This window comes from Camarhynchus parvulus, chromosome 7, assembly GCF_901933205.1.
Source record: "Camarhynchus parvulus chromosome 7, STF_HiC, whole genome shotgun sequence".
Classification (NCBI taxonomy): Eukaryota; Metazoa; Chordata; class Aves; order Passeriformes; family Thraupidae; genus Camarhynchus; species Camarhynchus parvulus.
In genome coordinates this window covers 17652241-17677566 of record NC_044577.1, presented here as the reverse complement: position 1 = coordinate 17677566, position 25326 = coordinate 17652241, and the positions used below count along the sequence as shown (strand labels likewise).

Genomic DNA, 25326 nt, shown 5'->3' with positions numbered 1-25326 from the left:
CAGCGCCGCTGCGGGGCCGGGCCGGGCGGAGACACCCACCCCCCTCGGGCACCTCCTCCCGGCGGCGCGGCGGAGGCGGCCGCGGCCTGGGCAGGGGCTAGGGGAGCGGCGCGGCGGGAAATGGCGGCCGGGCCGGGCTGAGCTGAGGGGACGGAGCTGCACCATGAGGCTGCTGCGCGCTCTTCTGCGCGGCGCTGCCCCGGGCAACATCCCGCAGCAGGTGGACTTCTACTCACGCTTCTCCCCCTCGCCGCTCTCCATGAAGCAATTTCTGGACTTCGGTGAGTCCTCGGCGAGCCGCCCTCGACCGCTGCCCCTCCTCCCACAGGTGCCTGTGAGGAGCGGGACGGCCACGACCCCTCACCCCGTCAGCGCTGCCCGGCTGTTGCTTATCTGTTAATGCTGCATTTCTGGCAGAAAGGGGCTCTGCTTCCTTCTGGGGCAAGGGAGCCCAGTTGGCTCATTCCCAGAGACCGCGACTGTGTCAAGGTTGAAATGTAGCTGAAAACTCCAGTTTTTGGCACCAGCAGGCTAGTTGGGTGTTTTCCTGCAGAGCCCGCAGTGCTGGGGAGAGGATGGGAACAGCTGTGACAACTGTAGCGTTAGAGCAGTGACTCAGACAGGTGAGACTGGTTAAGCGTTTTGCTGAGCAGCATGCAGCCTTTTAAAGGCATCTTCCAAACACGTGAAGCGTTCAGCCTCAGCTGGCACCGAGGGGCTGGAACAGTCATCACTGCTCAGTCACTTGGCCTGTGCCCTACAGAAACACCCCAGCCAAATGTTGCCGTTTTAAAAGGTGTGTGAGAAAAGGAACAGGATGCAGACAACGGGTGCCATCCTGGAGGTTTTGGAATCTAGCCTTGAAACTGAGTAAATCAGTAACAGGATACTCAATCTTACACTCAGTGCCAAAACCACTTCTAATGCTTCCAGGTTTGACTGTCAGCTTGGAAAGAAAAGGGATCACAGGAATTGTTCTATTCTGCTTCAAAGCAAATAGAGAAAGGTTGTGTAAGTCACACTGAGACACCTTTTCAAAGCCTGAGGTGGGCGCCATTCTATAGTATGTTCTGTTTCTGTACCCAAGGCACTTTGTTGTGCATACATGTTTACATGTTATATATTTAACTAGTTAATAGTTTCATGGCTTTTTTATAGTTTTGCAAATAAAACCTAAGTGAGAACTAATCCTAGAACCCCAAACTTTGTATAAGCAGGAAGACTTAAAAAGAAGATTTTCTCAAAATTATCTGCTATCACTTCATCCATCTATTCAGTGTGTCACTTGTGGCAATGAAATGTATCTGACATTTAAAACTCCAGATTCCAACAGGAACTTCACCATATGTTCTGTTGCTGCTGTACTTTTAAGCAAAGAACTTTGCAATTCAGAGTTTGCTTTGACCTGTATTATTTTACCATTACTGATAAAATGCTTGCCATAAAATCAATGTTTATTTTCAAGGCACACTATTTCCTTGTGTCAAAAGATAGGCTACTTTTTTGCTCTTAGTACCTGAACATAAGGTAAAAATAATCTTGAAAACTTCTACAATATTTTTTTCCTCTCTTTTGCTTAAGGATTTAATCCCTATAGATTTAATCTTTACAGATCCTTTACAGAGAGTAAAAACTAGTAACAGAAATAAAAAAGACTGCAAGACAGAGACATTTCTCTGTAAGACATTCTGTAGCCATTATAATCTGATGGTCTTTTCATTAAGGACTTTTTTTTCTCCTTTTGCAAGAGTGAGAACAGTCAAAGACGAAATAATAAAATCTGATAAAGCTAACTTTAAAAAATGAAATATTCTGTAAGCAAATTCAGGTCTGATCTTGGGTTATAAGACCACAGTATTTTCTGTAGGAGTTTTATCCATTCTTTGCCTAGATATAGACTGTAGCTGCACATGGGAAGAGAGTCATTTGTTTGTTCAATTTGCCTGCTCTATACTGCCTTCCATATCTGACCCAAGATTGCAAAGATAAGGCCTTCAGATACAAAAACTATTTAATGAAATGTAATTTTTTGAGTGTATGAGGCATTTAACGATTATATTTACAGTTTAATACCTCCAGTCTGATTTGTTCTTGGAATTTTACCCAAGAAGGGAAAGGCCAGTAACAGTCATGCCTGTGCGATCTGAGTAGGGAGAAGAATGAAAGGTTTCTAGGCAGAGGTCATATGTAGACAGTGCATAATGCTGGTAAGTGCCACTGTGGAGGAATTTCTTGTAAATTATTCACTTTTTTTATTAACTGACATTCTTTCATCAGTGTAGTTTATTATGTGTCTGAGTCTGCATGCTTTAAAGTAAACTGCTCTATTTCAATGTGGTGAAGATTTTTCATGTTTAAGGCAGTCCCAGCTTCCTTTTTTCTTTCCTCATCCCTTCCTCTAATCTTCCCCAACTTCCCCGTGCCAAATGGAAGGAGTGAACCGAGCAGTAACACTGGAGTTAATTTGTAGGAGATAGATGTTCTGAAACACCAGACCTAAAGTATACACTTCACTGCAGCAGATGGGCAGGTTAGGAGGTTCAGAAGCTGTTTATGTGGCAGTCTTTAAGTCTACAAAGAAGTCTGGCTGAGAATGAAGTGCAGCATTCCTTAGTCTCTTCCCCATGCTGCACCTTCTTTTCTCACCTAGGAAAACAAGCTTTGTGGGAGTACAAGCAGGTCTTGATTTTAATAATACATTTAATTGCCACCCACACAGATGATACTTGTTCTTACAAAAGGACAGGTCGGTTATCAAAAGAGGCAGTATTTACACTTCTAGCTTTTAAAAATGTAAAAATGTAAATGTATTAGTATCCTAATGGCTAAGCAGAGTAGCTGTCCTTCTTCCATTTCTTTCTCACTATTCATGTGAATTCGTTCAACTGACTTCTGTTCCGGTAAGACTGAATTTAAACTATAACAGATTGAGTTGAAAATGAGATCTCTATTACTGAATTTATTTTCTGAAAGTGTTTGAGGATGAGTTATGATAATTCACTAAGATCAGTGATGAAAAGCAGGGTGTATGGGACTATTGATACTTTCTCAAGCATCCTTCTCATAAATAGTTTCCTGTGCTGGTTTCATTTGCTTCTCTGACATGCTCAGAATGACACTGTTGGATCAGTGCTGGTTAGAGTTTGCTGCAAATAAAATGACCCATATACATGGATAGAAGCCATATTTAAAGTTGAACAGTATAGGTCTGAAACTGTTGCATTGGTTTCTGTTCATATATTGAAGATTCTCATTACTGCAACAGGAAGGTTTCAGTATGCCATAGATTTTGAAATACAAGTGGGCTGCTGCCATGAAAAAACAGCCTGGTGGAGTCTGCTTTGAAATCAAGGTATAGGCCTCTTATGCAAGAAAGTAAGTTTGTGCAGTTCTCTGCCATAGTATTGACTTCATTCTGATGTCATATTGATCTTAGGATCTGAAAATGCTTGTGAAAAGACTTCATTTATGTTTCTGCGACAAGAGCTGCCTGTGAGATTGGCAAACATAATGAAGGAAATAAGCTTGCTTCCAGACAACCTCCTAAGAACACCTTCAGTGCAGCTGGTGCAGAGCTGGTAAGAACAGTGACATTCCATTCCTTGAAGGGTGACCTCCTGCATATACACAAGTTGGAGGAAGTCACTCTCTTCTGCTGAAAGGACATTCATAGGCTTGTTACGTGAACATCATGTATTAATACTGAGATGCTAAATATACCAATGTGATCAGAAACTAAATTTACAGATGTGGGGAAAAAGCATTTAGGAGCAATTAGAGAACCCCAAGGGAATTAAAAAATCATTAAGTATTTCACACACTCATGTATGAGGAATCAAAATTTTTTTTAAAAAATCCACCAGAAGAGTGTTTAATAGGGAACTAACCTAATAGTGAAGAAGCTAGTTGAAGAAAACAACAGAAGAAAACTAAGGCACAAAATGCTTGCAAAACATAACAGAAACCATTTACAAGACAGGTTATTGCAGACTGAGAGTAAAGGTATAGAAAATATGAAGAAAAAGCAGTAGGAAATTACCAAAGCCAAAACATAAAACAACAGAGAGAACATGAAAGTATTAAAGGAAAAAAGACATTATTTGAAAAGTAAAGTTTGCTTCCAAGTAAGGAACTTAGGCATAAACTTTTTAAAGATGAAAGCAAAACAAAGAGATTACTTGGCAACTGCTAAAGGCACAAGAGTTTCTGTAAAGGCTTTTAAAGTTATCTGCCAAAATCTGCCAGTAAGTGGGATTGACTAGATGACTGAATATGAAAAGAGGTATCAATGAAGACAGCTTAATGAATTCTTACTGAAACACAAATGCTTACATTCTCATGATACTAGATACACTGATCAAATGGGAAATTAATTCTATTTGGGCAAATGCAAAGTAGAACACAGGGAAGAACCTCCTCTCCTGTGTGCTTGCTTCCTTACAATGGAAAAAGAAATGTTGATGGTACTGGGAATATTTTTCTGCATATGTCAGTTGATGGCAAGAAGGAAAATAGTATTAGGAACTAAATAAACAATGGGTAGGAATATAATTGTACCACTGTGTTAGCCCATTATTCCCCTGAATTGCATGCAGCTCCATCCTGAACAGAAAAGACCAAGAGGGATAATCAAAGGGTTGGAACAATTTCTACGTGAAGAGAAACCAAATAGAATTGTTCAGCTTGGAAAATACGTATCTCAGGAAAGGGATGGCAGAAATACTTAAATCATGCACAAATGGAAAGATTTTTCTACTAACAGGAACACGCAGGGGCTGCAAATAAGTGATCACCTACTGGGTTTAAAACACAAAGATGATATTTTATGCATTCTAATTAAATTGTGGAATGCATTGCTCTGGAAATTTTGGAAGAAAACATCATAAATGGATTCAAAGGAATCTAACAAAATTCACAGGGACACAGGTAGAATGATTTGGAAACACACAACATTGGAAGACCACAGATTGCTAACCAGAGAGATCTGGGGAGGCATATTAGAAATTATCTTTATCCTCTTTGTTTCATTGAAAGGTACGTCCAAAGTCTTCAGGAGATTCTTGACTTTAAGGACAAAAGCTCAGAAGATTCAGGGGCTATTCAAAGGTAAGGCTTTGCTGTCACATACTTCTTGTTAATATTGTACTGGAGAATTGGCAAAAAATCTGTAGCTGAAAAAAAATTTCCTATCTCAAATCTTTACAGAAGAACTGCAGCAATGTCATCCCCTGTCCCTAAAAGGAGGGTACATTAAAACAGGAAATTAAGCACTTCAGCATAATGTCATTCTATAGAATGCTCTGGTCTGTGCTGGCTGACCTGAAGTGCCATTTAACAGGCATGGACTGTTCTGCATGAAAACAGTTGGCACAGTTTTCTCTTTCTCTTAGTAGAATCAAGATAATAAATAAATAAATAAAAATTTTATAAACATTCAAAATAGTGGATTACTGATTGTTTCAATGTTAGTCACCTGAAATGTGCTGTAAAGACTGGCCTGCCTTCTTACTGCAGTAGGCAGATGTGATATTTTTGTAAGTCTTCATTTTTGTAGACAGGCACTGTTTGCTGGAGGATTAAATTCCCTTGAAAGTGAAATAGTAACAATGAATTCATTTTAGTTTTACAGATACTGTGATAAAAATCCGGAATCGCCACAATGATGTAATTCCTACGATGGCTCAAGGAGTAATAGAATACAAGGAAAGCTTTGGCATTGATCCAGTGACCTCCCAGAACGTGCAGTATTTTTTAGACCGCTTCTACATGAGTCGCATCTCAATCAGAATGCTCCTTAATCAACACTGTAAGTGTCAAAAGGAGGGCAAATGGTGTCTGTACCATGTCAACTGTATTTTCCTTTAAGTGCTCAATATGTACTAAGGTGCCACCTAGGAGTATACTATTTGCCTTGCCATTTATAACTCATTCTTCATACAATTCCTAAAATATTTATTAATAGTAAGATTTTTAGTATGGTAAGGACTGAAATTATAGATTGCCTCTAAATTTTTTATTTAGCAAAATGGAAGACACAAACTAAAATTATAAAGTTACACTGGATATTAAATGATGTTTTCTTTTTTGGCAGCTTTACTGTTTGGTGGGAAAATTAATCCAGCTCATCCAAAACATATTGGAAGCATTGATCCTAACTGCAATGTTGTTGAAGTTATTAAAGGTAAATTCAGATGTTAAGAATCCCGAAAACTTACACGGAAGTCTATACTAAGAGTAAATACACATCCTGATATGCATATATTGTTTTGTTTTTGCCTACCAGGAACAGAAGTTTTATTGGACGTGAAATACAATTTTGTTTCTTTTTCCTTTAAGTGCAGTTTTTCTGAAAAGTACAAATCTCCCTGACAGTGCTCAGTACTTCCAAAAATTTTATTTTTGTAGATTCTAAAGGAGAAAAAAAAAAAGGTGGGAGGGGGAAATGTAACTTCCTGTGTTCTTTATTATAGATGGCTATGAAAATGCCAAGAGACTTTGTGATTTATATTACATGAGCTCTCCAGAACTTATCCTTGAAGAGTTGAATTGTAAGTGAATGTGGATGAGGCATGCTCTTGAACATCATGATGGCTTCTTCTAAAGGAGCTGGTGGTGAAATGTTCTGCTTTTCACATAGTTCATGTGTTCTCTGTATCTACTGTTTTTTTTTTAATCTGGCAGAATGCTTTCCCCATTCCTCTCTTTAATCAGAAAACTGACATGCGTAGAAGTTTTTGATTCTACAGCTGTTGATATAACAAAGTTTAGCAGGCTCCTTCCCTTGCTAAGATTTCATGTTTCTTCACCTGACATTACTGCATTTCACCCTCTCTGCATTTCTGGTGGCACATTAAAGATTTATACAAGACTTTCTGTTCCATCTTTGTGATACCTATGAGGAGGATATTTGAAAACAACTATGATATGCCCTAGTCAGTGATCACATAGTGGGTTTTAAGACTAATTTCTAAAGCAGCAAGCAACATTTTAAAATCTTGATTATGACTTTTGATTAACATAAAATTTTTCGAAAGATTTCTGTTTAAATTTTCCTTCTTTAAATTTAACAATACAAATCCACATTCTGGATTACTGTGGGAATGAATAAAAGACATCTCATTTGCCATTTAGTTATTTAGACTCTCTTCTCTCCAGCTAAATCACCAGGACAGCCTATGCAAGTGGTGTACGTGCCATCACATCTCTATCACATGGTTTTTGAACTTTTCAAGGTCTGTGCACTTCCCATTAATTACACAATTCTTTCCTACATCTTTGTTTACTGAGACTGTGTTGCTTTGACTTTTGAAACTGATTCTAGATCACAGTGTGTTTTTGCAAGTGCAAACTTCTTGCCATTTGACTGCAGCAACACAGCTGCCCTGTACTATTAGCGAAACAATAACTGCATACAAAATGAACAGCTTTGGAAGATGTATCTCTTTAACCCAGCCACTGAATACCTTCTGAATAGACAGTTTAAATCTTAAAATGTATGAAGACATTAGTTAATGAAGCAAGTGAGATATCCCATAAATTGTGTATTTTAAAATCTGGTAAAATACGTAACATGTCCTACAGACCTTTTCTCCAGCAGTTTATTCCTAGTCTTTTCTTGGACTTTGTGCCATATTGCATGTACTATGTGCATTATAAAGAATTCTAGAACACAAATGCTGTACATTAAACTATTCATGTTTCCTTTAAAAAAATTAAATATTTGAAGTCTCAGTATTCTAATAAACTAAATATATACTGATACTGAATAAACTAGGAATATTAAAAAAACCATTCTAAACCAATATACATTTGTTCTGATTCTTAAATACATGATAAAAATAACTACTAAATGATATTTTAAGTTAATATACAAAGTGAATAGGATTTAAGTTGTACTTGGAAATTACAGAATGCAATGAGAGCCACCATGGAACATCATGCTGATAGAGGCATTTATCCTGCAATTCATGTACACATCACGTTGGGAAATGAGGATTTAACTGTGAAGGTACTAATTTTTTTACTATTCTGAAAGTTATTTTGATTAGGGTTTTCTTTTCCTGTCATGAGCAGCGTATAAGTAACTTGAGCTGGTGATCTGGTTCCTTCAATAGATTGTATGTCATGATGTATGTAAGTAAAAGCCCTTATGGGATTTCACATACTGCCTCATGAAGAGGCTGCAGTCACACTGAGAGCTCTGCAATAGAATCCTGTACTTGCTTGTGTCTTGCCTAGCTTAGAAGCAACCATGACTAAAGTAGCATCTTTATACAATTGTAACGTCAACATTTTCTAAGTGACAATGACAGAGCTATACAGGTGTGAAACAACTGAAGAAAGGGAAATATATATTGTATATTCCACACAAAACAAACCTCCTGAAGTACAGTTTGCCCCTTCTTTTTTCTGTACAACATTCATCTTTGATTTCAAAGACCAGCTGCAAGCACTGTGTTTTTCACAGGTCTAACTAAACTGTAGTAAAGTAACTCCTTTGACTTACTCCTTCAAGTAACAGGTTTTAGTAAATCATATTTAAATGGCAGTATTCAGCATTTGCTGAAAGGTATAGATAGTGACTTCAGACAAAAGTGTGTGATGAACAAGATAAAAGTAATGCACAATTCAAGCAGAATTTCCTTTTCTCCAAGAGATTATGAATGCTTCTTATGGCAGTATTTTATTTAATGGTTTGGATAAAGGATGAAAGGGAAGTATTCATCTGTCTTTGGTCATTGTTGAAGGTGAGAATTAAAAGAAAATCTGTAACTTAGTAGGAAAATCTGTAACATACCTTCAAATAATACTTTACTGTAATTTTTTCTGCCTTATTGTTTGAGAGAAGCTGTCTTCTATAAAACTGTATTCGGGGATATAAAGCTAAATGCTCCTTCTTGTTCCAGATGAGTGACCGTGGTGGTGGTGTTCCTATGAGGAAAATTGACAGACTGTTCAACTATATGTATTCAACAGCACCACGTCCTCGTGTTGAGACATCACGAGCTACACCTTTGGTAAGCAAGACTTTTATACCATGGCATCCTGGACAGGTCTCATTGTCACAAAAACCATTTAGCTAAAGCTATGAAATGCTGATTTTATAGATATTACATTGAGTAATATTTGAATTTTACTTAATTCAAGCTTAATTAAAGTATTTTTCAAAAAATAACTGAAAAACGGCATAAAATACCAAAAATTATTCAAAATTGGTTCAAGATTCTCGTTTTCTCTACTAAATCTAAAAATCAGCTATGCTGCACATACTACAGTGAGAGCAGGATTCAGAATTATATTTGTAGCCACTGAATGAAAGAATAATTGTAACAGTGACTTTAGATCAAGGCCATATTCATTTGTGTTGTGTAGTCAATTGTACCAACCCCCAGCAAGGATGAAGGTACATAGATGTGAGAGGGCATATGAAGAATCCACTTTGGTCTCATGTGAATGTAATAAATGCACAAGAAATAAAGCCTAAGCTCCCAGAAATCGGAATTTCTGAACAGCTTTCCTGTATTTATTCTCCCATACTGCATCATTTAAAAATATATGTAGTTCTGCATGTAGATGACTCTGCAACTTACTAAACATGAGATCTTTACAGAGGAGTGTTGTGTAAGCTCACTGAGAGATTACCTCTAAAACCTAAACAAAAATTAGTATTTAAACAAAATATTTAGTATTTAAACAAAAAAGTCACACTTAACACTTCAGGGCTCTGTCCTGCTACTGCAGCCAGGGCTTGGTAGAATTTCAGTATAAGCCTCAAAGTCATATACGTTGTGTCTTGAACCTTTTTTATATATACTGATGATGATTTGTATTTGACTTAAGAACTCTGAGTACTTAAGATTAGTAGCTCCATGAAGTGTGATGCAGACACACAGCAGAGTTTTCTCCAATGGCATCTCTTCAAAAAGCTACCATAAATAATGCAAGAAGTGTTACCTACCAGCCCTGCCTGACAAAGAAATCAAATAGTTTTCTCATAATCACAATCATTCATGCATTCTTCTGTTTTGGGTATGTAATAGCTTGGGGGATGGCATAAGTTAACACCTGAACTCCTGTTACTGTCAAACATCATGCTTAGTTTGTCTATTTTACCTATTAAGTTTAAACAGAAAATGCCACTGATTGATGCAATTAATGGAAGTATACGTTTTCTCCTGATCAGGCTGGATTTGGTTATGGCTTACCCATATCACGTCTGTATGCACAGTACTTCCAAGGAGACCTGAAACTGTATTCCTTAGAAGGCTATGGCACAGATGCAGTTATTTACATCAAGGTATGCTGTAACACTCTAATTTTACATTTATCAGCAGCTGTAATCTGAACTGCTAATGGAACTCCTTGTCCTGTTATGGTAACTTCAATTAAAAAGAATCATCAGCTAGAGCCTTTTCTCCTTACAGGCCTTATCAACAGAATCAATTGAAAGACTCCCTGTATACAACAAAGCAGCCTGGAAACATTATAAAGCAAACCATGAAGCTGATGACTGGTGTGTGCCAAGCAGTGAGCCAAAGGACATGACCACTTTTCGGAGTATGTAGCTTTTTCCTCAGCAGCTCCTAAGTAGGTTTGTCTGTAAAGGGAATTTAGAAGACCTGATTTATGATTGTGAGCCACTTCTGATATGTGAAAGTAATTTTAAATCTGAATGTAATGAGGCTTTTCTGAAATTAAAAAACCAACAGCCACCAAAACCCCCAAACATGCACTTCTAAAAAATGGTCATACTTCATTTGTTTCACTTTGTATTTATGACTGCTTTCAGAGCTAAGTCAAAGGAACAATATTTTGGTTTTTACAGGGATCAATGCCACAGCTATCACATCTGGTATTAATTTGTATTATTAAAAAATAATTTTATTAGAAAAACTATTAAGAAAGCTCACTGGAACATTCTTCCATTGTACAATTCTGCAGATTAATGAAAAATTTGTGTAAGAAATATTGAGCTCATTGCTATACCTTTGCAAGTGTATGGCACTTCCTTTTATCTTAAGCATGCTGAAGCTTAATTTTGCAAACTTAGATATGTTGCCTACATACACTGCCTACATCAAGGTGGTGTTTTCAGCTGTAGAAATCACACCTCTGTAGGGATAAAAGTTTTTTAAAAGTGTTTTTAACTGCTACTACTGGTATAACGTATCTCAGGTATGTGGTGGCATCGGTTCTATTTCTTTGGTTGTAATGTGAATATATAATAGATGTGAAAAACTTACCTTGCCCTGATCATTGTGAATTAAAAAACAGCACTGGCTTGTGTACAGTAGAGAAATGTTAGTCTTGCATTTGCTGTATTTCTATAGGTCATGCCAAAATGCAGTATCAACATTCTGACCTTTGTAAGATCTCAGACTTGGGTATGTCAGATACAGCTGTAAATGAAACTATTTTAATAAACAGATTCTTAAAATTTGTCTGTAATAGGGCATCTCTATTACTTTGATAGTATAAACTGTCTTCTCAGGAGTAAGTAAGAATAAGTGGAATTAACAGTTTTTGAAAATACCTTTGCATTTGTGATATGCTTCTGGCCTCGTTTTTGTAGTAACTGGAAGTGACACTATAACATAAACATGATAACCAGAATATGTTAATCAAAGACAAATCACAACATACAGGGGAAGACAGAGAGGGGAATGAATCTTACATTTCAGATACAGAGTCCTTCCAATTAAGAATTCAACTTAATGCCTATGTACGAGCTTTGTTCAAATCACACACATCTGTGTTGCACCTCGATCCCTGTCATTCCTGAGCATTTTTGGAGTGATGCAGTTAAAGCCACTGGGAACCAATCCTTTTCTCAGTTAATTAAACTACATGTAATTCTGTGGGTTTTGTTCTGCAGCAGACATGCATACTCTATCTCAGAAACAATAAGCCTAGCTTTTGCTAGTTTACTATGTCTGTGCAGAGCAGAAGGTGAGATACCACAAGTGAAGGGGATAGGTAGGATGTTGGAAATTGAAGTCTTGCTACTCTAGTTGCAGCTGAGCAAGATTCAAGATTTATCACCTGCTACTTCCCTAGCCAAGTTCTGCAAAACAACAAAATGGTTTCATACCCTGGTTAAGCTAATTTAGATAACTTTAACAGAAATGCATTACAGACTGGGCTGTATACAGACAGTCTGAGGGAGGATTATTGTGTCTTCATTGCCACCAGATCAGTAGGCTTACCTATTCCACTCAAGCTTGTGGGCACCTTGAGGCCCCTATTCTTCCTTACAAGGATGTGAGCTGATAACTGGCACACCTTTCAATCTGCAGGCCTACAAGTTGAAGAGAACTGAGAGCTGTTCTCTTCTTTGGCCCTGCAACAGATGTGAGAAATGCCACATAGTTTAAAATGGGGCCTGTACAAATGCTGGAAGGGACACTTGCAGCTATTGCTTTTGCTAAACTAAAGCTGAAAGTTACAGCAAGGGCTTTAAAAAAATCAGGTCTGAAGCTGAGCATTCTAGCCTTTAAATCTTTTAACTAACTCAACTGATTTTAGTAACATCGGACAACTACAAGCGGTATTTCTGAAGAAAAGCTAACAGTTTGTTTTCTATAAAGTCTATTAAGTATTTTAGATATTACTGTAATAAAGTCTCTTTCGTGTTCTCAGCTAACTTCCAATTGAATTCTGATTACCAGAGCAACTTGCTGTATAATTATATTTGTAGTTATCTCTTTGCCTGCAACCCCAGACAACTGTGGTGGAAACACAAATGCACCGTGGTTTGATTTACAATATTTAATCATAGTTAAAAATTTGATCTTTGATAACTTTAAATAGAAGTGCAGAAGACAACTTTTGTGTTTAGTATTTTCATTACTTTACTGAAGTCATTGCAAGCACACTGGTTAAGTTGAAGTGAATGACTACAGAAAAGTAGTATACTATCAAAATGCTGAGAATAATAGTTTTGTATGCAAATTAGCTCAGTCTTGCACTGTAAAGTTAATCTTGGTTTGTGTTAATTTTTTGAAAGAATTGCTGCATTTATTCATTAAAACTGTTGTGAAAATGAAACTCTGTTGGGTGACTGTGTAGCTTGGTACTGAGCTTGTTCAGTGCATCCAGCCCTCTCCTTCAACATCCACCAGATGTTAAACGCTGTGGGCTCTGATCATCAGTGTTCTCATGCTCGGCTGCCAGGGGAGTGTATCATCCCTGCTGTGGCCCCTCCTTACCTGTAACAGCTCTGCACACAGGGAAACCTCAGAAACCATCACTTCCACTAGTCTCCTTCAGGAGAAAACTTCCCAGGGTGCAACAGTACGCTTAAAGAAAGAAGGTAGTATGGGGTTCTAGCAATATTCTATGTTCTAGCTGTGAAAACACTCAGCTTTCTTGACTGAATTAATTAAATGGTGGTTTTACATGGGAGATCCTCAGTATTTGATGATTCCATACTTATAATTCCTTTCTCTTTCATCAGTAGGGCAGCATTCCTCTTTGTTTCAAGGTCTGTAAGTTTGGCACACAACTCAAATCTACTGTAAACAAAGTAAATAAGTTAAATCTTGACCAAATAATGCATAAAACTGAAATATAATCTCTTTTAAAAAGTATTTATTACCAAGATTTTCAAACTTTGTTTTGGAAATGCTTAGTGTGCAGAAGCATTTCCACACAGTCCTTTTGCTGAAATTCTTAAGACATTTATACAAAAAAATAATAAATGTGAAACACCAACAGTGAGGTTCATTCATTTAATTAAAATGAAAAACAGTCCATAGATTTAAAGGAGAACTTGGTCCACATAAATGAACTATGTAAGTTTTGTTCTAGTCAGTTCTAGGGTGGAATTGGTATTTAATCTAGTCTATGTTTCTGGAATAATCTAAATTAAGGAAGTGCTCTTGTAGTATGCCTAGAAAATAGTATGTAATTATACAAAACACCAAGTCATGTTCTAAGCTATGTCAAGAATCAAATCCTCCTTTAAAGAGAAATAATCTGTAGTCTACAACTGAACATTTAAATACAAGGCAGAAACCTGGGGTGTCAGTGATAATTTTTCCTACAATTCTTCCCTCAGTATTTGAAGTCTGAAAAACAGTATTGTTTAAAATTAGCAAATATATAAATTTGGTCCACAAAAAATCTTGTCGCATGTAGAAAAGAGAAATACATGTATTGCAAATTGATCTTATTCATAGCATAAATCTATAAAACTATGTATTATTTAGGAAAAATAGGTTAAAAAGGATCTTATTTATAGGCTTAAACCTTGTCCCAACACCATATGGGTAGTGTACAGAAAACTTAGTATTATGCTTAGGATACGTAGTTTGTGAAAACTACTTTGTATTTTTTGTTATTTTCTCAGTAAATTGCAACACACAGAATTCAAAAATGATGTGCTGCTAAAGTGAACTTTGAATGAAGTTCTGGAAGTAAAAGAATTAAAATATTCCTAAATTTGAAATACATGCTTTCTTTTTAAATTAATTTGACATTACCATTTCTTAAACTTAATTTTTACTATACATCTTTAGTGGCAACAGATAAACAGACTGTCACAGACTGAATTTGTTGGCAGGATTTTTCTATTGTCCCTCTATCACCTTCAGCTCTATCAAATGCTAGTTGACTAATACTGGAATGATTTTTAAAACAGTATTCTACTTTTCACAAACATCGATTTAATGAAAAGGGCATATGACACCTTAGAAGCAGAAATATTACTTAAGGCAGAAAGTTAAATTATTGTCCATTAGTACAGGCAGAGTCAACTAGAAATAAAAATACTGAAAACGTTATTTCATTTTATTGGGCTGTAATGGGGAGGGACCACAATTAAAAAGTAAAAAACCACCTACCACATTGAACTGTTGCACTTTCCCTCCTCCCTCAATTGTACAATTATATACAAATCTGCTGAACTTCCTCCAGATTAGGCAAGTTTGCACTAAAATAAAATGGTCATTTTAGCAGCTTGATTCAAGAGTGGCCACAACTCTGCCAGTCTTGCGAACTTCTTTCTCCTTCTTTTGAACCTTTTCCTTCTGCTTTTCCAGTTTTTCCTGTGTTTTTCTAATATCCTTAATTTTTTTCTTTATTGTTGATCGGTCATTTTGACTAGTAACTCCCAAAGCCTTTGGAGGAGGAAAACAAGACAAAACCTCATCAGTAATTTTTTTCAATAGCACTGTTAACAGTGCTTGTGCATAAACAGTATAAGAAAGTGTTATTCGCTTTTCGACAAGATAGTCTGTTTATTTGAAAAATAAAGATTCAGGGCCGCAGAAACACTGCAAATAATTATCTGGGTAACAAGGTGGGTAAGAAAACCAAGGCTAGGTCTTCAGTTGTGAAATAACAATTTCGTGTTGCATTTACAAACATGTAAACCCCTGCGAACTCCCAGAAAATAACATCATTGGTATTAGTGTCCAGATATTTTCTTAGCTCTTTTTACACACGAGGAATTTTTACTCGGTAACAACTCTTTAATTTGAAGGACTTTAAGGTGCATTACTAGGAAGCGGCTCAGGACACGGACGGCACACTTCCGCTTGCGAGCGGCAGGTGGCAGCAGCGATCCGGTCACCCGACGGGCGCCAGGCGCGCACGGAGCTCTGGGCACGGCGCCCAAGGCTCCGCAGCTGGGGACAGCCACTGACAGGCCAGCCACTGGTATCTTCTCTGTGCGCACGGAATTTTATAAAATACAGGACATTTAGTGTTGCATGTCTATTTAAAATGCAGGCACATTTTGGAGACTGAAGTTAGAACACCTTTTTTCCCCCTAAGCCCCTCACATTCTGCTATTGATCATTAATAATAATTTGCCTTACGCCAGAGCAGACCAATGAACCTCTTCTAGCTGCACACCTTGCCTGTCCATAATGCAGTCTCATAATCTAATAAGAAAGAAAAACTGCAGGAATTTACCAGAACTATAAGGGATACATATATACTACAGCTTCCAGGTGCAATATGGCAAGAAAAGGCTCAGAAGATTCAGAATATGTTATTTGGAGCAGGAGTAAAAACTTGAAACATTTAAAATGTCACCGATAGGATTTCAGCCTTCCCATTTGAAGACGAAATGCTGAAGAAACGGATTTCTAAAACTGGATCCTGCAATTCTATTTAAATTGGCCAGAACTTGTTTTGGTATGACCTTAGTTGAGATTGGTGACAGATGTATCAAGACTCCTTGGACAAATATGCTTCCTTTCATTTCCTCAAGGAAGCAATAGTTGTTATTTTTCTGGCTATAAACAGCCTTTAATTCTACAATCAATTACCAATTAGCACCTAACTATACACTCTCCAAGTATTTCAAAAGCAACTCAGAATAACAAGAGCAAGTAACTCTATCCCTTAAAAAGCCACAGAACCAGGAAATTTGACTTTGTGAGTTAAAAATATGTCTAAATAAGCAGTGAAACCTATACAGTTACAAATCAGTCCTGGGATGTACGCATACCTTCAGCTTCTCGCTGTCGAGCTGCATCAACTGCTGTCCATCTACATTCATAGCTGTGAACTCTGTGATATACTGCTCCATGTTCATTCCCATTAACCAGTGGCATACTTGCTGTGTGGTCCATTCAGAAATAGGTCTGCTGTGCCACTGATTTTGCTTTCCTGTTGTTGTAAATTCATCATCCAATGCCTAGCCAATTGAGAAAAGTCACCATAAGCATTATTTTACTTGACTGTATGTTGAATTCCAGTTGTCAGGTGAGTTTGGTTAACAAAGTGCATTTTTATACATGCTCTACTCCAAAACTAAAGTTCTTGAGATCAGTTTGCCTAATTTACTATAAACAAGACACTTCAACATACAACACAAAGTCAGAAAGAGAACATAAATGGTAAATTGGACCTATCCAAACAATGAACACACTTCCTCAGTTAGTTGGTTAAGGTAGCTCTATCTTGATGTTAGATGCTACCTTACACTGCATAAAGAATTATCAAGCACTTCAACTCTATTATTATTGTTAAGTGATGGAAATCCAGAATAAAAACAATTCTGGTAGCCAGTAAATCTGGTGAGTGTTCTAGGTACAGTTTTATTACATTTTGTACATTTGTCAAGAGAAGACTGTTTGTTCTTTGAACTAATGCTATTAGGTTGACATTTTGTAAGGACTGCCCAAATAGAAGATGACCATTTCAGAAACATAGCAGCTTGTAGACGTCCACTGAAAATACACTTTGCCAGCTCACAGAGCTTTTGAGGCACCCTGCTTCAATTTCATTTTGCTTCCAAGGGGAAAAGGTACTGCTGTTTTCCTGAAGCACTGTTACTTCATCACAAAAGAAAAGCTACACAACAGAGCTCAGTGTCTGCAGAGAAGAAATTCCTGTGTGGTACTTGAATGACTAACATCAGTTAACTGAAATTTTACTAACCATCCAGAATCATCTCTCACCAGCTCATGACTGAGTACAGGCTACATTAGACTTGCAGACTTCTCATCCAAGATATTTGCAAACAGCAGAAAATATGTTCCCCTTTTCCAGCAGGCCTTACATGCATTTATAAATAGAAAACATGGAAAAAAGGAGTTTTCTAGTTACAGATTTGAGAGATGATCATGTTAAATCACAGGTGAACAACTACAGCTGCCAGCCAAAAGGATCTCACAAAATCCAGCTTATTTGATGGAATATTTGGGAGAGCTGATTGATGTAACAAAATGATTGTGGTGACTACCAGTCAAAGACAGTGAGATGTAGGCCTGTCACATGATCTGATCATGCAACACAATGGATCTGAGCATGCAGGATGGAAGACACATATGAGGGGAAACACAGAATTTTCAAATTTCCAATGTAGTGAAGGACTACACATATTCAAAATGGTTTTGCTTTCCCTGGTCTGTGAAACAAAGGACAGTGGCTACATTAAGAGGCAAGCCATAAAAATAGGAATGAGTTTGTAGAGCTGAACAGTTTCTGCTGAGTGTCAAAATCCACACTACAAGCATTTCAAAGGATTTTCACTTCCAAATAGCCTGAGTCTGATCACAAAGACTCAATGGCCACTAGCAGCTGGAACGTAGCAAGACTACTGTTGGAGCACATCTGATTTGATTTCTGAGATAAATCAAAGTAAGGCAAGTGGGAACAATCAGAATATTTATTTCAAAAATGAACTCCTTATCCAAATCAAAATGCTTATGTAGATATAATGAACGCATCTGCCTTACTGATGTGTGAAAGGAGAATAGCAATTTGCATAAAATAACAGCAAAGGGCTCTAGAAGAGGATTGGCTTGAAGTGCTCTATACAGCATCTGTATCAAGACAACTGAGTCTTCTATCCAAGCTATCAAGCTTGAGATGCTTCATACAAAGAAGATTAGTTGGATAAATTAGCAGGGGAATTTAAAAATGCACATTTATTTTAAATAATTTTACCTAACAGTACTCCCCAACCTGATATTGCAATTAAAAAAAAATATATTGGCAACTTTGTCTCATACTAACAAGTGTTCATGAATAGTACAAAAAAAGGGGAAATACTTTGCATTTTAGGCTGTACCTGTATTTCAGGTGTGGTCTATCAGTGACCTTGAGTGCTGTGTCCAGTTCTGAGCCCCTCTATTCAGAAAGGACATTGAGGTGCTGGAACAGGCCCAGAGAAGGGCACTGAAGAAATACTAAAATATATTGCTGTCATATACATATTTTTTAATATATCAACGTACTTTTATAATTTGAAGTGGGGGTGTGTATGTATCTATGTATCTCCTTTACATGAAAAAATGTGTGAAGTGTTTTATTCCAGTTAGAACTCACTCTAGATTTGTTGAATCTGTGTAAGCCATGCAAGAACTTCCCTTCTGTAATTTCAGAGTGAAAGTACCTGAAGATGTATTCTTGTCAAAAAAAGAGACTCAGATTCTTTCATTTTGTCAGAGAATTGCTGTCCCCTAACAGAATCTTGAGGACTCTCTAAACCAATTTGTCCAAACAGCACAGATTAGAGCATCTAACAGACTGCACTATGGAGGATTCTACAGGCTTAGCTATGAATTGCAGCTTCAGCATCATCAATTGCTAACAAACTCCTTTTACTTCATATTGGTAAAGACAGAACCCTAAAACCAGAAGTTGTAGCAACATCTGAATCTGTGTTAAAACACAGACATCATCTCCTCACAGATATTTAATACTATAAAATTTGAATTTTTCACTACAACATTAGGGAAAGAACCTGTGACTATTTTTCAGAGTAAAGGAAAGTGAAAACTGTAGAAGGATAAGATGAAGAACACCAATTTTTGAGTAAGGATTATTGGTCATTAAATAATACCTCTGCATCTTTTTTTTTCCCTCAAATGTCCATTCAGACGCAGAAGGAACATGCCAAGCTGTGTTTGTACAGTGAAGTTAAGAGTCCCCAAAACAGCCACTACACACACAGGAAAGAGATCAGCTGCAAATTCAGAAAGCAGAACTAAAACTACTTCTAAGGTATGGAAGCATGAGAAAGCCATGTGCTCCTGCATAAAAATGCATGTGACTCAGAAAGCAAATAAAGGCTCTGGAGATAAAAATATAAAGCCCAAGAAAACACCACTGCCACCACACCATTTAGCATATTAGGAACATTAGAAGGATTACCCACTAGCTTGCTAACCATCTGTGTGAAGTGTCTCTGCTGTAACTAGCTGGCTACTAACAACTGAACTCTCAGCAGGCAGTCACGTGCCCAAACTGCCTGTGAGCACCTGTCCAGCAGAGGCAGACCCCTCAGTGCTGCCCCTAGCTAGGTGTCTAAGAGGTGTTTCCATCTCTAGTTTCCGAACAACTCCAGGATTTATAAGGCAGAGTGCAAGAGTCCACTCCTCTGCAAGCTGGAGTTACACTGGCTAGCATGACTCCTGCGGCATACTTATGAACCCCTCTGGACAACAGCCATCAGGCAGAAATTAGTAAGAGCTTAAGTTAAGGATCCTGTTCAGTATCTTTATTGGTGATCTGAATGAAGGGATTGAGTGTACCCTCAGTAAATTTGTGGACAACACCAAGTTAGGTGAGAATATCGATGTTGGAGGGTAGGAAAATCCTGCGGAGGGACCTGGACAGGCTGCATGGATGGGCCAGACCCAAGAACATGAGGTTCAACATGACCAACTGCTGGATCCTACAAATGGGCCACAACAGCCCCATGCAGTGCTACAGGCTGGGGGCAGAGTGGCTGGAAAGTGGCCCAGTGGGACAGGTCCAGGGGTGCTGGTAGACAGCGGCTGAACATGAGCCAGTGTGTGCCCAGGTGGCCAAGAAAGCCAGGGGCAATCCTGGCCTGTATCAGGAATAATGTGACCAGCAGGACCAGGACAGTGATTGTCATGTACTGGGCACTGGTGAGGTCACACCTCGAGTGCTGTATCCAGTTCTGGGCCTCTTAGTTCAGAAAGAACATTGAGGTGCTGGAACAGGTCCAGAGAAGGGCACTGAAGCTGGTGAAGGCTGTGGAGCACAAATCCCATGAGGAGCAGCTGAGAGAGTTGGGGTGTTTACCCTGGAGGATACTCAAGAGGACCTTATCACTCTCTACAACTTGCTGGAAGGAGGGTGTAGTCAGGCGCAGGGGCAGCCTCTTCTCCCAGGCACCAAGAGACAAGAGGACAGTCTTCAGCTAGCCAGGTAAGAATCAGGTTGAACATTAGGAAGCCTTTCTTCACAGCAAAGGTGATTAAACATTGGAATGGACTGCCCAGGGAGGTGGTGGAGTCACTGTCCCTGGAGATGTTTAAGGAAAGACTGAACATGGCACTCAGTGGTCTAGTTGACAAGGTGGTGTTCAAGTCCAGTCATAGGCTGCACTTGATGATCTCTGAGGTCTTTTCCAACCCCTTTGATTCTGTGATTTGAAATACCCTAAGTTGCTGTAAGATGGATTACTTTTCCCAGATCTAGACTACAAACTTTAAAAAACCCCAACGAACAGAACTACGTATTTTGTTCACACATACTGCTTTCCAAACGAGGAAACAGTTCAGAGTTTGTTCCTTGTTTTCCTCAGAGTAGGCCCTTGATACTCAATGTAATTACTGAAAAGATAGAAACAGCTTTCACTGGTCACGCAAAACCAGGACAATAAGTGACATATGCACTAGACAGAACACTGGAACTCGTCTATAATAAAAAGAGGCTTAAATCATCACTTTACACATGGACAATTAGTCATAAACTGCTTTTTAGTTTTAGAATCCAAAATCTACTGAAAGTTTGTAATACTGATCAAAGAACAATATTCAAGAAGACATTATAATAAAGCCTTATAATTTATACTCCTTGAAAGTTTTAGAAACACATATTCCATTCACGAAGCATTCCATTAAAAAAACTGCAGGGAGTACTTGCAAAGATAGATTATTAACTGGAGTTCCTCTGGTTTTCATTAGATCTAAGACTATTATCTCAAAAAAAAACCTGCAAAAACTTAATCCACTACTGCAACCTGTAAACTATTTATATGATTTCTGACACCTCAGATTTTTATGTCAGTGAATTTATAACATTGTTTGTAAGACTGCGGTGACTTTCTATATATTACTGGGATAAGATGTTCACCAATGACTGACTTAAGACAGCTAATAAAAATCCCATTACATTCATGAACCACCAGTCTGGCAAGCCCTCTAATTAATTTTACATAAGATAACGATGTTCTGTTTTTAATGAGTTTTCCTAAACTAAAGGATTTAATTTATTAAGATGTCCGTCAGTCAAACACCAAAAGAGACAGTATCTCAGAATGCTACCGAAGTGTGGACTTTGGGTTTCAGCTGTAGCCAAAAGAATTAGTTCTCCAGGGGAATGAACACACTTTCAGGTGTCTAATTTCTACCTATATATCAGAACCACCATGTTTTCTGACTTTTTTCTTTTGTTTTTATTGATATGAAATTTTATCGTAAAACAAACCTCCACAAGATGTGAAGGCGAGGTCAAAAATGTTGCAGTTTTAATTCACCCAAGAAGTTACTTAAAATCAGTGGAACAGAACAGCGTTATACTTAAAACTAAAAACTTCTATTTGATCAGTGAGTTCATTCCAATTTTTATGATATAACGAGACTCAGAGCACACAGGCTGATCTGTCATCCACTACTGCGTGTCCTTAGCTCATTTAACAGTTTCTTTATAGCGCTCTTCAACATTCAAATATGGAACGGCCATCTAGTTTCACATTACACACATCTGTTTCTATGAAACATGCTGTAGTGTGAACAACAACATCAACAACACACATATACACACTTTGAAACTCACCTCATTTGAAGAGAAGGTTAAAGTGTGTGAACGACCTGACAGATTTGGTTCTGTCACTAACCCTGAAAGTTCACAACTTGGCTTGCTATGGTATGTATCATCTATGACAATTCTACTCTGCAAACAAGTGGAAATAATGTTTTATTAACTCACTTGTTGGAAAAGCAGGTCATTAGGTGACATTCTAGTAAATCTAATTTTTGGTTAAAAAAACAGTATGACTCAGTTACCTTTAGAACACATATGAAAGGTACTAACTATATCAAGCATCTGACTTGTTTTTTGTTAAACTTCTGAATTCAGAAACGCAGTAAGAAACTTAAAGCAATATCCCAAATAAGAGCAACTTGTGCAGATAATCAGTCATAACCTGAAATGGTGTTAGAATACACAAGGAAGAGCATCAGTTACTTTTTCAGCAGGCATACCACACTGTGGGAGAAGTAATTTAAAATGCATTTACTGGACTTATTCATGATGAACTTTCATTAAACTGAAACCTCCACAAACACTATGAATGTGTTTCAGAAGGTAGCGTTCTGTTGATTCCCTCCATTTCCAACTCAGATTGTGACCTTGAGAATATTTTGGACTAGTGAGTGAAAAATAATTCTGCCAAAAACATGCCTCCTACTTTTGCCTTTTTAAAGACTTATGTCTCAGCACTACTCTTTGCTGCCTACAAACAGTAAGTAATTATTTACCAGTATTTTCCTCTAATGTTCTCTAAGTCTCTAATCAACTAGTTACACTTTGTAAGGATGCCACACCACATCCCTATATGCATAAATAACCTGAGATCCTAAATTAAGCTGATCTTAAGGATATTTTTCTCCAGTTAGTTGTGCTTTTATAAGAGAACTACATTTTTGTAGTTACCTTCATTTATCACTTCTGTATTTGTGTTCTGATTTCAATTTCAGCAGATCTCAGTTTTCTGGATTATTCTATTTTTGTTTTGTAAGTGCACTCCCTTATACTCTAAATTATTAATACACATTTTCAGCCTGAAAAACACCACAACAATGCTCAAGAAAAAAGCCATCACCACCACAACACAACGAACACAAAACACCCACAACTTGAGTTTTTCTGCTACCTGTGTGTAGTACTTTTCTTGACAGAGAAATGGTGTTCTATTTACCATGTAGATTATTTTATCAATTACATTAAATTTTAGGTCTTCTTCAGTCTTTTAGATGTAAAAATTATTACCAGAAACAACTGAATACTTTTTCCATCAACTTATTCTCAAATTAACTTCAACCCAAACTGAAAATCTATTTAAGAGCTTTTCTTTTAGCCACCCTCAGTTCACTCTTTCTACCTTTAGAGAGAAAATCAAGAACAACTCAGACAAACTAAACTAAGAGGTACAATAATAAAAACATAGCCAAAAGTAACGCATCTGAGCACCAGTTGTAGCATTTTCTCCTCCTTCTGCTCCTAATCAGTTTATAAATGCCTTTCAAGCATTTAGAGCCAGTTGCAAGGATTTTTGACTCTTGAATAGCATAGAATTTGGACAGAAGAGGTTTTATAGGTATGCTTCCTATAATTTAAAGCACTAGGATATAGTTTATACCACACTGTTCTTCCTTGCACTGAAAATGAAAGACAGCATACACACTTACAGAAGCTAAGTAGTATTCTGGAAAAACAATGAGTATAAACACTATGTATGTGTGTGCATTGTATCAGAGAAATACACCAAGGGACTAATTTAAGAACTGTCTGCAAGCACACAGGATTTTAGTTCCTGTGTTTTTGTTTTCACAAGGGTCAAGAAGTTGACTCACTACTTTGTCAAACTCTAAGTTTAAAACTAACTTCAGAACAATTTTAAGAAAGCAAAAACATTTCAAGTATAGTAACTTTCAGAGGCAAATTTTGCAAAATCAGAAACCAGGTAATAAGGAATGTAATTATATTCCTTGCATCATCAACGCTAAAACACAACTACAAAAATTATACACAATACAAAGGACTTGGTTCCACAGAGATTTTTTAAATGACAAAGTTGTTATTTTAGGCTTTCTACTTTTACCTCCTGTTTAAGAAATGCTGTCACATGATCACATGGGATACTACGAACATAAAAGGAGTAAATGCTATTGCTATATTTATATTTCTTTATTTATAAATTTTGAGTTAATATCAACAAAAAGGAGTATTCTTCCCTTGAATTCTGGGAAGATGACTTTGTCTCTTGCTTTTATATTGTTTTAGTAACAAGACTCACTTCTGAGTGGTCAAGCACATTTCTTTGTTAGTTTTAATGTCTTTTCACAGCAAAAAAAAGCCAAAGCCTTGTAACTGTACATATGTAATTATCAACCCTAAGTTCAGATCTAAAACAATTAGTCATTCTTTTGAAGCAGCAACCACTGTCACATCACCATGTTTACAGAAGACCCCAAACACTGCAAAGTGAAACCAGCCTGACTTTGGAGAGGAAAAGTATAATTTTATGATTAATGAATGCATGAGAATCTGTTCTTCTACCATTTTACAAAGCAAGAATATAGCTGGAGACTTGCATAATCTTCCAGCTGCTGGTTTGCAACTGGAACTAAGGAAGAGAGCAGCAAACAACAATTACATACTGGAGCATGAGAAGGAAACAAAAAACCCCAAACCAGTAGGCAAGAAACCAGCTGGAAGGTTGATGCAGTAATCAGCTTGGGAAGTATAGTCCAGTAAAAAGAAAAGAAGAAAAGACATCAGAACAATGTGGAAAGGAAGAGAGCACTCAATCTGGTAACATCTGTAACTTTTTGATTGCCAAAAGTAGGTGTATATAGTAGGTATATAAAAACTTCAAGAGCTGCTTAAGCGCATTATGGGTGCTTATAGTAGAAATGCAGCAGTGGGACTTTTACTATGCTTACAAAACTTATTCAAATCAGATAAAAAGGAGCATTGAAGAGGGTACCAACGTGTTCCTCTGAATCAATGATTTTGAAAGACAAACCCACTGATTGCTTATCTGTACAGGAAACAACTCTTCACAGCTTTGCTACAGCCTATTAAGAGACCAACCTATACCTCAAT

At 37.4% G+C, this 25326-nt stretch overlaps 2 protein-coding genes across 8 annotated transcripts in view; one reads left to right on the top strand and one right to left on the bottom strand.

Annotated features, from left to right (window-relative positions):
- Nucleotides 1-63: 63 nt before the first annotated feature.
- PDK1 (pyruvate dehydrogenase kinase 1) lies at nt 64-13037 on the top strand. The gene is made up of 11 exons (XM_030952535.1): nt 64-281; nt 3437-3578; nt 5035-5106; nt 5622-5806; nt 6092-6181; nt 6471-6548; nt 7156-7232; nt 7910-8008; nt 8907-9017; nt 10184-10297; nt 10425-13037. Exons 1-11 carry the CDS (start codon nt 164-166, stop codon nt 10563-10565), a joined length of 1227 nt encoding a protein of 408 aa, XP_030808395.1. The 5' UTR covers nt 64-163; the 3' UTR covers nt 10566-13037.
- Nucleotides 13038-13570: 533 nt separating this feature from the next.
- Nucleotides 13571-25326, bottom strand: part of LOC115905844 (neurabin-1-like) — a 41551-nt gene continuing 29795 nt past the window's right edge. For 5 of the 7 annotated variants that reach the window (XM_030952529.1, XM_030952527.1, XM_030952526.1 and 2 more), the window contains exons 17-19: nt 22273-22389; nt 16460-16648; nt 14500-15119 (exon numbers count right to left, since the gene is read on the bottom strand). In XM_030952529.1, coding sequence (XP_030808389.1) covers nt 14952-15119; nt 16460-16648; nt 22273-22389 — 474 coding nt within the window. In that variant the 3' untranslated portion in view covers nt 14500-14951. Of the gene's footprint in view, nt 15120-16459; nt 16649-22272; nt 22390-25326 lie in introns of all 7 variants that reach the window. The other 2 variants (XM_030952530.1, XM_030952532.1) reach the window with 2 other exon arrangements.